The sequence below is a fragment of the Athene cunicularia genome (assembly GCF_003259725.1).
Source record: "Athene cunicularia isolate RWA chromosome 8 unlocalized genomic scaffold, athCun1 chr8_part1, whole genome shotgun sequence".
In the NCBI taxonomy this organism is placed as follows: domain Eukaryota; kingdom Metazoa; phylum Chordata; class Aves; order Strigiformes; family Strigidae; genus Athene; species Athene cunicularia.
Window position 1 is genome coordinate 27,614,243 of NW_020799109.1, and position 13,614 is coordinate 27,627,856.

The 13,614-nt window shown below is 40.0% G+C and overlaps 1 protein-coding gene across 4 annotated transcripts in view; it reads left to right on the forward strand.

Moving 5' to 3' along the window:
* NOTCH2 (notch 2) overlaps positions 1–13,614 on the forward strand; it is an 83,784-nt gene that overhangs the window by 23,281 nt on the left and 46,889 nt on the right. For all 4 annotated transcript variants that reach the window (XR_003398913.1, XM_026853754.1, XM_026853753.1 and 1 more), the window contains exon 5: positions 1,338–1,460. Coding sequence is in view for 3 of the 4 variants with exons in the window: in XM_026853754.1 (XP_026709555.1) it covers positions 1,338–1,460 (123 nt within the window). In the remaining variant the exon portion in view is untranslated. The remainder of the gene's footprint in view (positions 1–1,337; positions 1,461–13,614) is intronic.

Below are 13,614 nucleotides of genomic sequence, written 5' to 3' on the forward strand. Positions count from 1 at the left end.
ATGCTGTTAGCAGTGGGAACTTTTTTTTTTTTTTTTTTTTTTAATTTATTTTTATGTTGGGTCTGTTCCTCCTTCCTGATGGATGCTAATACACTTGATACAGTGTGGCAACAGCACTCTGCTTCTGACTCTTAACCTGTAGTATTGGAGAAGTTCAAGAGGTGGGAATGCATCTCAGTGCATCTCAAGTCTCTTGCAAGTAGCAGTAGTCTGGAGAAGCTGCATCGGAGCTTTACAGGCTCAGTCTCATCTGCCACACAGCACGATCTCTGTTGGACCAGATGCTGCTTGGAGGGTCTGTGTGAATTGACACAGACATTATGGAAGTGTCTGGAACAGGGCATCAAAAGTAGAGGGGTTAAAGCATAATTTTTGATGAGGACTGTGTCATGTTAATATTACATTCCAAAGCAGCGGAAGAGGCAGAGCTGACGTTTTAAATTAACGTGTGTGTTCTGGAATCGTTTACTTCATCCACATTAGCATGCATCCACTTGTGCTTTGATAAATAGTACTCTCATCCAGCAGAAATGGCAGGTTTATTTAATGAAGCATGAAGTAAATCAGCAGGGGTAATCGAGGGGAAGATGTATTATCGATGACTCCCTTCCCTAATGTCTCCACTTCTCCTTATTTGAAAGGAGGAGATCTAGCAATGATATTTTGCCAGCGTGGCTATGATCATTAGGAGCCTTGATATTTTTTTCAATGGAGAAGGGTGTCTGGTTTCTTCTGCTATTCAGTCAGGGCTTAGCCACCACCCAAGCAATACTTAAACACTGATTTGTTGATTGATTGATTTGTCTAACACTGAAAAGGGCCAAATCAGGAATTTGGAAGCTTGTTTTCAAAGTATAGAAGATCTTTCTTTGACATAGCCAAGGCATATGGACTGTGCTGAGGTATTGGAGTGGATGCTGGACACTTTTTTGCCATGGGAAAAACTTGTCCTGGCTGATCTCTAACTGCTGCTTGGTGAACAGTGGTGAGCTTACCTCATAATAAACTAAATGTCTTGGTCTTCACTTTGTTTGCATTGAATAACAGTGCTCATTAGTCACTTAAAGAAAAAAATACCTTTGTCTTTTTGGTTGTGAAAACATACTGGGCCATCTACCCACTTTAGTAGTGTTTTAACTGTGTAATCTGACCTGCATGCTATCAGCACAGGCACTTGACAAAGTCTCTGGTCAGGTGCTGCACTAAAGTTCATCAGGATTAGGTTAACAGGGCAAGTGTTTAAGAAAAAAAGAAGGGGGGAAGCTGCATGAAGGGTGAATTCTCTTCAAAAGAGTCTGGAAACCTATTTCAATCTACTGTGTTTCTGCTTTGTCCAGGTTTTGAGGGAACGGTCTGTGGACACAACGTTGACGACTGCCCAAATCACAACTGCCAAAATGGGGGTATATGTGTGGACGGTGTGAACACGTACAATTGCCGCTGCCCACCGCAATGGACAGGTATGTACTATGAAAACAAATGCAGGACTTCTGGCCTTCACTTGGTGTACAATTGGAGATGCATATGGCTGAATGCAGCTCACGTGTGCCTTGTGTTTTGCAGTCTCAGGAGCAGATGTCAGTGGAACCCTTAAAATTGTTTGCATCAAAGCCACTGCAATGGAGGGTTATTTCCCATTGCACCAGGCAGTATTACAGGTTTATATGCACATGGGTTTGGCAGACAGGTGCTATGATTCTTGAGCCACAATGCAGTGTGGCTATCAGATCTGCAATTCTGCTTGTCTGGATTACTTTGTAAGAGGATATGTGTTTTTCAAAAGTACAAAACATGGCTTTGTTATTACAGGTGTGTGCATGCTTTGCTGATACATTTGGGAGTATTTTTAACCTGGGATAATGATCCTCATGTAGATGATAGTAATGCTGCTGAGGAACCAGGCAAATCTGAAAGGAGGCATAGGTGGGAGAAAGGGAGGAAAGAGAAATCTATGTATGGGAAGCTTATGTTTTTGCTACTATTATTTTCCTGCTGTGACTGATATTTATCTGGAGTTCTCTGACTAGCAAAGCTACTTTTGCTTCAGAAATGAGTTTGCTTTACTCTGAGTCTGTAGGTGGAAAAAGTGTGAATTTCAAGAAAGTGTTACGAGTGATGTAAGGAAGCAGCTTACAGGAAATTCAGTGTCATCGTTTGTCACAAAATGTCTCCAAACCTCAAAAATAAACAAATACCTCCAGTTTTGGCATGGGGGTTTTTTGAGTCATACCAGTCATTCTTAGCTAGCACACTTTTTCGGTTGAGTATAATTTTGCCTTTCTTTCAAAATTATAGGTAGAAAAAAAGCTCTAAAACTGGAAAACTGAGGTGTATATACCCTATTTGCATTTTTTCTTTCATAAAGTAAATTGGGATACTTGTTTTGGAACTGAGCTTGAACTAGCTCTTCAGATTCTGAAGAACCTTTAGCATATTTTTCTCTGTATCGAGAAAACATTACGTTAAAAACCAGAATATCTGTAGTGATTGGTAACTCAGACAAATGGACAGTGAGGAGTTTGACTGCTAGAGATCAGAGGTTTTGGGTTGTTCTAGCTTTTTTCCTCAGAGAGTATCATTCTCACTATAAACTAGTTGTCATTAGCTGCAAAGGAGGCTGCCAGTTAAGAACCCTCACTAACTTAAAATTATATATTCTTAAACAAAGTTAAAACCACATAAAAGAGTGAAATGTACCACTGCTTGCACAAATTTTTGAAACTAGATGTAAATATGAGAATGAGACCTTCCCTCAATGAGCAAGTACCCTTGCTTCTATACTGCTTCTCTGTCTGTGTCCTTAAAGACTGCAGAAAGTGAAACTTGCAAAGGAAAACATGAAGAGAGCTTGCGTGTGGAGCCAGCAACCCTTCAGTGACCCCTAAAATCTTGATCCATGCCACAGAAATTATAAACCTTGTTATGGCTTCTAGTGTCTGTCAGTAGTAAATTAATCTCAGGCTTATTCTTGAAGCATAGAGGATATGATGGATCAGGAGTGCATACAGTGTGAGTATATAATCTACAACAGGTTATTTTGCTTTGCAGAGGCGTTGTAAATTTAGCTTGGTTTACAGGATTTGGGTGGATAACTGCTGTCAGCTAGAGATGATTTCTGCACCTCGCAAGGAAGAGACCTTGGTGGTAATAGGCTGTGATTTGGTTTGGTTTTGTGGTAGATTATCTCTACGATTAACCACTGAAATTCTTTGCAATACAGTTGTGGTGGTTCTGAATCTTGTATGGTCACTGACTAACTAGCACTGGGAAAAATGGTTAGACCTGTGTTGTAGCCTAGTCTTGTGCCATCTTTCTTCAATGTGCACAGTCTCTCCAGAAAACCTTGTGTTCATGGAGGATGCTTCCTTTAGATGAAATTCTGGAAAGAGAGAACTCCCCAAACCTTATGTTCCCATGGCTTTCTAAAACAATTTAATGGAATGGGCTTTCTGAGAATTCCCGTTGTTTATGGTGAAGTTAAGGTTATCAGTGCAGCAGTGGTTTTAGATGATGGCTTCTCAAGGCCATTGACTTTCTGGACTTCAAGAATCAGGTCAGTTTACAACTAAAACTGGTCTCACCATTTAGGAAACAGCAGCTTAGCTGTTTGAACAATGAATGTTAGAGCCTCTGGCGAACTGAACTCTCTTGTCTGAAATGAACAGTGCCAGTTTTGGTGTACTTCAGTAACTTCAGAAGTAGGTATGCATGTTCGTATTGGCATGTTTGACACATGTAGTAGGGCAGTAGCTCTGTGCACTCACAGGATGCCTTGGTGATAGCCATTCTGCTGCAGTGTAACTGCTGGTCTGAGTGTCTCTGCAGGCCAAAGGCTCACGATGGCAATGGAGGACTGTGTTTGGGGCCTTCTCTATGTTGCTTTGCTTGAAAGCCTCTGCAGTGCAATATGCTTGGCCACCTGGCCTTTAACAACTCATTTGTTGTATCTGTAGTACTCTTTTGCCCAATAAATGTGCATGCAAATGATGTCCCATGACACCCCAAAGTCCTGTCCAGCTCCACAGTGAATGCAGCCCTGTGGAGCGAGTGGACAAACGTCTTGCCTCTTGTTCTAATGTGGTCCTGCAGGTCATCCCAGCAGTGACTCTGCTGTGTTATCTCAGTAGCGTTTCCTTAAAAGAAGCTTGTTTGTCTGAACGGACATCAATCCCTTTCCTGCATCTTCAGTTAGAGACCAAGAAGTTGCAAGATAACAGTACATGTCCGGCTTGGAGACATGAGGGGTGACACTGAGGCAAAGCACGAAATAGGGAAGGTAGATGGAGGACTGCTAGAATAGTTTGGAGAGAGAACTTTTTTCAAGATGAAACTGCAGCTGATGCCAACAGGAGTAAACTACAAAAGAGGAGTTACTCAGCAATAAGGAAATACTGTATAAGTGCAGGTCTATCGTTTGCACAAACATGGTTTATAACATTGTAAATCATCTCTAAGGTAAGTGAAGAAAGGAGAGCTGAGCAAACAACTCTTTCAGAGTCTGTTCTGATAAATGCTTATAGCCCAGCAGTGTTGAACTGTGGGAGTGAATGCTTCAGGAAGTCAAAAGCTTCCAATGAGACCTTGAGGTTAGAGGACATTATGTGCTGTTTAAAACAACAAAAAAAAAAGCAAGCCCAAATACACATGTTTTTAAGTAAACATCAGCCAAAAATGAGAGGATGTTAAATTTCCTGAAAATACTTAACAGTGTAGATATGCTGTCTTCATAACAGTTCTGCAGTCTCTTCTTTCAAATACTTGGCTGTCAAGTAATCTTTGAGAAATTTAAATTGGTCTGTTTGCAGTGTAAGTCTTTATTTAATCTTTGTGCTTTGGATGATGATCTAACATGTTTGTTAATATAGTTTGTGCTTCATGGTGTAGAGAAACCAGTCGCATTCCTTGCTAGAAAATCAAGAGGCTGTACTGCATCTGACAAAGAATAGTTTTGTGTAAAGTAATATTGAAGCATCCTTTACTGAAACGGAATCTGTCCCAATTCCTTTTGGTAACCATCTGCCTCTTGTAATTCCCTGACAGGTGGCAGACTGGACTGCATAACTACACATTTTTTTAAAAATATTTTTTCTACTTGCTACTAGAATCCAGCTTTTGAGACATTGTTTACTTTCAGTCTAATTTCCTACTCCTCAAATAGAGCTCACTGCTCTCTTTTTGTTGGAAGTGTATGCCTTCTCTTTCTCATTTTGCTGCTTTTGCTGCAAAGATAAAGTCTTGCCTTTCAGAAACAATGACAAGAAATTCCTGCTGTCACTAATGTTTTTCTCACCTTCAAAGTTCTCTCCTTTCATATGGTTATAGTAATTGTCAACCTCAAACTTCTAACTGGCAAGACAATCTTAGATGCGTTTTGGTGAAACTGCCCCAGATCTTTCCTGTTGCTGAATGTCAACTGCTTTTTTTGTTTGAAGATGACTTTATCTTATCCCAGGTTAAATCCATTGTCAGAACCCATGTGTGTTTCAAGTGTTTCCTTTCAAGGCACAATGTTGCAGATGTGTAGTGAAGCTCACATTTTCTTAAAAATGGATCAGGATGCTTTTGTGAAAGATTGGAAGTATCTTCCTCTGTGCATGGCAGGCCAGAGAATTTGGTGTGTTTTAAGTGTTAGAGTTAAAATTAGCCAGAAATCCTGGTTAACGTCTGTGCTATGTGAGGACTCTCCTTTATGCTACTGTTCTGCAGCAGTTAAAGCGGCCTGATGCAGTGTGAGCATTTAAACGTCACTGCAGTCTGAGGAAAAAGGTGTCTGCATTCTCTCCCTGCTCCCAGCCAGCTCCCCTGGAGTGTGCTGGGACTCCCCACACATTGGAGTGTGCCACTTTAACTCACTAATCTAGTAAAAAAAAAAAAAATATCCTTTTTTTTTTTAATTATTTGGGGTTTTTTTTAATTTTATTTTTTTTGTCTGGGATCAGGAATTAAAATTCACAGAGTGGTCTCATGAGTGAGTGGATGCCAAGAAAGTGATGGGAGTCTGGGGCTGTAAAGTCACATGGAAAGTTAGGGTGTCCTTCCACAGGACACAGTGAAACTATCTGAGAACTCTAGACTGCTCAGTTGTTCCAGACTACAATTTATATAAAGAAACAAGACTTTGTTTAAAGTGCACCTGTTTACTTTGTTGATCTAATTTATGCAGCTTTGTGTCAAGAAAGATGACTTGAGAATTTGGGTACTAAAGTGATTAACAATATGAAATGCTGTAAATGATTTTGTTTTTCTTGGCTGAGAAGAACTCCTGGTTCACATTGTAGAAAGTTTGCAGTGCTTCAGAGGATCATCATGAATATTTGTTTGGCCCAAATCACCTCCAGGGATGGTGCACAGCAGAGATTGAGATTTGTATCCTCCATTGATTTAAGTCCATTGCACAGTTTGCTCCTGAAGTGCTGAATCAAGAGTTGTGGGATGAGTCTGGATTTTGGTGATAGACTATGTCCACGCTCAAGTGGGTTTTAGAAGACCTACATTATAGTCTTCAGTTGCAGTCTTGGCCTGCTTGCTTCCCTTCATTATTTCTACCCCTGTGGCTGGGAAGGCGAGGCTCCCATGGCAGTTGTATTTATTTAGGCTTTGTTTTCCCCTGAAAAGGGGGCTCCAGTGAACTGTATATTTTAAAATCTAGGCGACCTTTTGTCTCAAGGGAAGCACAGTGTGCTAACAGCTGACTCCACCAAATAACTCCAGTATTAGGAGCTAGCTTAAGAAGCAAATGTTTGTCTTGAGCAGAAAAGCTCTTCAGGCAGCAGGGCTGTGCTTTTTAATTAAAATAGCTGTTAGTCTGGTCATATTGCTCTTAAACATTAGCACAGGGGTTACTTTTTCTGCAGAGCTTTAGGCAGGAATTTTCAAAGAGGGGAGTTAAGGGTTCGATTCCTATTTAATTAGAGTAATATTTGCTCCCTGCCTTGGTTTTCTTTGAAAATCCCAGCCTTAAACTCTGGGCAGACGTGACTTTTCTTTGCTAAGAAGGGAGGATAAACATCAAAAGGCTAATGTTTAACATTTTTATGTAAGATTCTATGCTCTGGTATTTTGTTTTTTAAAACTTTCTTTGCCAAATACCACTTTCTTCAGTTTTTGTATCACAAAGTATACAGTAACAAGTCATGTTAACTTAGTGTTCAGAAAAAAATACTGCCTTGCTTGGAATACTTACAGGCTTGAAATGTAGAGGAACTATCTCTGACATGGATCATAAATGTTGAATATGCTAGTCTCCTAAATGATGGAATATTTGCTGTTTTATAGAGCATTATTACCTGCCAGAGCATGCTGTCAGGGTTGTACTCTTTTCTGATTCTGGTTGGCATGGGCATACATAACGTGCAAAGAGCAGTCTTCACCTTTGTATTAGCACAGGGAGGCTGGGTCAGACTCCTGCAAGAAGTACAGTCATCTTTCCCAGTGGTGTAGCAATGGTAGACTTTCTGGTGTCTTTCCAGACTTTTATTAAAAAAATATAGTGGCCTCTTTGGTAATGGCTGAGATCTGTCTGTGCCAAACTTGACAAGTTGGCTGGTGATTTGCTGTCACTACAGTAGTATCTCCAAGAGACAGCTCTCTGAACGAGGCCAAGAGGGATTATGATTCTTTTTCTTCCTTCATGTTTGAACTGGCACATACAAAAGAAGCAGGGAGCATGTGGCAGCCTCTGGAGCTGGCGGCTCTAAGTTTGAATGTACAAATTATTTGAAGTATCGGACATCAACAAACTTTATCGTAGATGTTGTTTGTTTCTCTTGTGATACTTGATTTCAGTGTTGTGCAGAGCAGATTGATTCATGAGGCACTAAAAGATACACAGTCAGTACCTTATCCAGTATGGGTTCTGGAACACCTACCACAACCTGCCATTTGTTTCATGCTGCTTTCCATTTCCCAACAGCAAACCTTGGTTAAGAGGTAGCTGTAATAAAACACCTGAGGTATTAACAGCTCAACTGATCCGATGACAGGAAGACAGCATCCAATTTAGACCATGCTGCTGCCTCTTCCCTTGTGCCTTTGGTGAATTTCCAGGCTGGGAATTTTCAATCTTTGTGATCAGATGTGCCAAATAATCTCTTGTGGAGCTGTCTTTTAAGTTTTCAGTACATCTTCCATGTGTTTGGCACTAAAACAAAATAGGCTAGACCACTCTGGTGAGGCTGGGTTAGTGGATGTGTGCTGTGAGACCAGGCTAATAAGTAACAGTTGTTTTATCTGCAGCTGACTTGTTTCTGGCAGTTTCTGTCCCTTCCCTTGTACTTAGAATGAGGTGATTTGTCTTTGGATAATTACTAAAGATGCATTGCTGAGATAGCTTGAGAATATGAAGTTTTTATTGTAAGTTTTGGCTCCAGCTGTTGCATTTTTGCCTGGCAGATCTTTTCACTTGTTAGGTATTCCCTGATTCACTGGATTTTCCAGAGGAGGAGAGAAGGGCAAGATGGAGAGTAGCTTGGTGACGTGTATTTCCTTTTGTTACTTCTCTATCTTGCTGTTCTCTGCAGCCATTTCACCTACCACTGCCATATTAAACCAGTCTGTTGTTAGCGCATCACTAATAATTTTTAATTAATTTGGTTCTGTTCATTTGTATTACTGCCTCTGAAGAGCTCTGTCAGGACTGCCCTCTCTACCCAGTAGTCTGTGGGGAGTGATTTAGGGCAGTATTTAATGGATCAGGGCGTGCGTAAGTCTCTTAAAGCCCAGAGTTTTGTATTTTGGGGGTTGTAAAATCCCTTGTAAAAGCCCATTAGTTCCACTACATGCTTCCCAGTGTGGTTATGAAATTAAACTCTTTTCTCCACCATATTAGCCTAAAATAAACACAGATGTTTACTCTGCTCGCTACATCTTCAATTGTTCAAATTCTGTATTAAGCTCTTAAATTTTATCATACCTTGGATGGCATTTGACATTGCCCATGATACAGTAGATCTATTAAAGACAAAACCAAAAACCCAATACCTGAAGTCTGGGAATGACTGCTGCTTCTTTGCTGCTCTGTAGTTCTGTATTTCAAATGGGAGCAAGGTGCTGTGTTATCCTGGGGAAGGAACGCTTCTCTGAAAGGTGTGGTACACTTCTTGAGAAAACTCCTGCAAAGGGAAAAAATATTTAGCTTCAGTCTTTTTTTGGGGGGAGGGGAGGGAAACTACTGTAATACTTAAGTGGGGAAGACCGTTACTAAACACACATGCAACTGAGGGGCACTTCTTGCAGATATAAACAGTGCAGTCCACTGAACTGTATGTGTGTCTGAAGGCATCCTTGGAGCTGAAAACAGCAGTCGCATTCATCAGATTGTCTGCAAGGAGCTGTGGAGGCAGCTGCTTTGGAGAGTCTGGAATTTCCATGTGATCTGGACATCACACTTCAGATACCTTTCAGTGTTACCTGTTTATGCTCTGGACGTTATTGTCTGTATAAAAGTGGTGACTCTTTCAGAGAAGTTTGAAGTTCTTTGCTTTGAGATATGTTGTGTCAATAAAGCAAATTACATAAATGATCAAATATTTTCTTTAGTATACTTTGCCACGTGCTGTATGTTCCCTGCAATAATGTTGTATTATACTTTTTATTATCTTTCTGCCTTTGTGGGTAGCAATAGCTTTGTAAGTCTCTTATGAAATTCTTCTTTCCATTGGTCTGTTGGACTCTGAACTCCACCCCTTTTCAGTGTCTTTATTCAGAGGTGGTGGCTTCAGTACTGCAAAACATATTCCAGACTGAGGCTGTGTCATTGCTATTACACAAGAACAACTGTTTGCATTAGTTATGCTTCCTTGTAGTCAAATGTCTTGTCAGTGATGTTTATTTTGTTGATTAAAACTGTGATTGAGCAGAAGTCCCCACTGAACTCTTCCAGAGAAGCTGAAGCGTTTCCTCAAGGAGTGCCTAACCTAAACCTTCTGCAGCAACAAGTCTGTTTGCCTTTGTATTTTATTTGGCATTTGTGCATCAAGCCTTGTCTGCTGTTGCGATGCCCAGCAACCTCGCTTGGTTGAAATTCTCTGACTTTCTCTTGGATAATATAAATGCTGTTTTGTTAAAGATATTGCTGCTTACTGTTTGTCTCCTTCCAGGCCATTAATTAAATGCTCCAGTGTCTGTATGTATTCATTAATTGTAACTTATTTTTTTCAAGGAGTATGGATCATTCTGCGACTTAAAGATTAACTGAGTGTTTTTCAAATACTCAGTTCAGAAACATGGGAGTTAAAGTATTTTTCATAAACACCATTTTACTAGGAGGCCCAGTGGTCCCATGCAGTTTTTCCTTTACTTTTCCATTTGCTGAAGAGACTCACGTAATAAGTTGAGGAAACTGAGCTTTGACCTGACTGAACAACATGCTTCAGGTTATATGGTCAATGCAGACATTTTCCTTGTGTTACAAGAGAGAACTGGACAGAGAAATGTCCTTCCCCAGCCAGCTGGTGTCTGCCAGCCAACATCCTGAATATATACACAGGTGCTTAGAGAGGGGAAGAGACTGCATGGTCCCTTGCAGTGTGGTACTGATAACCTTCTGCCACAGTTAGATTTGGTCATTTATACAAATACTGTCTCTTATCTCTTAGCTAGTTCTTGAGTCTTGATAAGGTGCTGTTCACCATCTTACTTAGAGTCCTTTGAAACCTGGAAAAAAAATATAAACAGTTCTAATGAGCCACACTTTCCTTAGCTACACTGATCATGTTTAACAACTATACAGGAATCTTTGAAATACTTTGTGAATTAAATTACTCTGAGAGTTTCTGTGCAGATCTGGTTCATAGCTTCCCAGACAGCCCTTTCAAGAGAGCTGGTGAGCTATTCCCTGCATACTGAAGCACTAGTCTGAGATAAGTGACAAACTTCTGGTGAGGTACTGAGAGGATGGGGGCATAAGAACTGCTGGAAACCTGACGCTCCTCTTCCAGTGAGTCTCTTAGGACCTTGAGGACCAGTTTGTGATTCTCACTGGATTATCTTTCCCTTCCAGTATCATTATACTTTTAAGATATTCTGACTTGCAGTTTGGTCTGAGTCCAGTGCTGTTGTGATTTTGAGAGATGAACATTGCTGTCTCCTCCCAGCTCAGTTTTCAAGAAACTGATTTTTTTTCAAGGCACCGGAAGGTATTTGCATCCTTTGTCCTACCAAATGTTTTTAGTGTTTAAACTTCATGTGAAACCTCCTCTCAGGAGCTTTAGCCTCTGGTATTCCAGCTGTGCATCAGCAGTCTTTCCTGCTGGAGAGTTGTAAGACGCCAGGAAAACTTTCTCCTTTATGGAAAGTCTGCTCTGCCAAAGATGAAGACCTCTGGTTGAACTGATTGAAGGTCTTGCATTCAGCTGCAGGATAAATGCAGTTGGAATTGGGGTTTATGCAAAGCCTATATGGTTCAGTAGTATCAGCTTTTGGAGGTGCCTGCTGTTGCTTCCTAGGGTGACTCTTTTGGTTTCTTGTTTGCTCAAGCTAATGCTCTACTTTATCAGTGTATGATTGTAGTCATTTTATGTGCTATCTGCTTTACCTTTACAAACGAGGCTTTATTTTCTTTTTAACATAAAGACCTCTAGGAGAAGGGGCTGGCTGTTTCTCATCGATAAAATCTGGTACAGTTACTTGAGGGATCTTGAACCACTTCATCCTGTGTCTGCCTAAAAAGAAGCTTCTGGAGTTCCTGTCCAGCTCCAGTTGGCCTGAAAATGGGAGAAATCAAAGCAGCAAACATGTCTGTCTTACTCCATATGGCTTTTCAGAGGGGAAATATGCAGGAAGTAACTTAGTTTCATAGTGGGCAAAAAGTGCTAAGAGTTGAAGGCTGTTCCCTTTTTCTACTTCTGGTTTTCAATTTTGAAATGCCACATGGACTAGCTGTTTACTTTGTACAAGGTCGCTTAGAACATGAGTTGGCATTTTGCTGATTTCCCAGGCTCTGCAAATATCAAGGTCAGGTTAGACTTTTATTAGCTGCTTAGAGTAATTTGTGTTTCATTTCTTGTTGGCTTTTGTATGTATGCTTCTACATTTCTGTTAAAATATTGTTACACAGTTAGTGTATGTGTGCTTACCTTCACTAGTTTACCCTATATTTACTATGTTTTTTAGAAATGTAACTGAAACTAGAAAGAGCACAAGAAAATAAATACCTACAGAAAATTACAGCTAAATGAATTAACACTTAGCTAAAGTTGTTCCAGCACTCAGAAGGACTAGGTTATGAAGATGTGTAGTACTATACAATTCATGATGGTGTTTGTACTTGGAAGTTGGATTTCAGTTCTGAGAATGAAACACTTGATTCTTCCTAAAACTGTTCAAAAGCAGAAAACAAGCTTAGGAAGTACATGGATACAAATAAAGATACTTGGTTCAGTTACAATTAGGTCAAAGAAACATCCCTAAAGTAAACTGTTTCAGAGATCTTTTGGCTCATTTGATTTAAATCTACCTGACTCATGTGCCAGAGAAATCTTGTACAAAATATTCATTGTGATGTTTTAGAATTAAATCCTGTTTTATGTCTGACACTGAAAGAGACTGCTGCCTCTATCATGAAAAAGTTATTCAGGAAAGCTCCCAGGACAGACAGTACATTGAAGACCTAGGTTGCTAATGCCAGAAGGATCAAGTCTTTTCTTTGCAGCACCTGCCCAAAGTTTTTGTCTGTTTTTCTCATTTGCAGAGGGCATTGAAACCTCTGAGGGCAAATTAGCCATTTGGGGAGAATGAGGGGTGGTGGCCATCCTGCACTTCCACTAAGAATGAAGTGATGATGATGCTTTGAGGGAGGGCAGCCTTGAAAGTCATTTGCAAATATGCATGCTGGTTTCTGGGGAAAAAAACCCCAAATAACCAACCAAACAGCAGCAACAACAAAAAAAAACACCTTCCAGAAACCTGTGTGGAAGAATTACAGTATTGACCATTAATGGCGTGTTGTTAACACCTAAAGATTCAAAACCACCATAAAACAAACCTTGCATGTCTAAATACCCAAGCCCCAGCTAACCACCCATCTAAAAACCCTTTCTTTTTCTCTCTTCAAGACTTTAGGCTACAGAATGCGCTTCCAAGCCATTCAAGCCCTACTTCAGTAATAAGGACTCAAGCATTTTCAATTAATTAGAAATTGCTTTGCATTCTTGCCAGTTCACCAGCTCCAGTTAAGAAATACAAAGTCTGGGCTTTGTAGTATATTAAAACAGAGTTACAGAATCTTTCAAAAACTGTTATGCTTACACTGCCTGATGGCGATGAGACCGAGTATTATTAATGTGGTTGGATTGATAGGCTCTGCTTGCCTTATATTGCTTTTGGTTTGTATATTTTTGCCCAGAAGTTGAGTCTGGATTTTGGTTATAACTTCAATAAAGAACAAGTTTTTTTCATTAAAATACTCAATAGTAAAATGCAATAGTTAATTGCTCATTTACACCCCTCAATATACTAGTTGAATTTCCTTTGTTTATAAAACAAACTGTTACATAGATCTCTGTTTATTTCATATTTGTAATTAAACACAAATATGACTGTGGTCTGGTAGCTGCAAAAGGAGCATTAGAGATCAGAGAAGCTAAGTGAAGATCACATTTAAGGACCTCAGACATG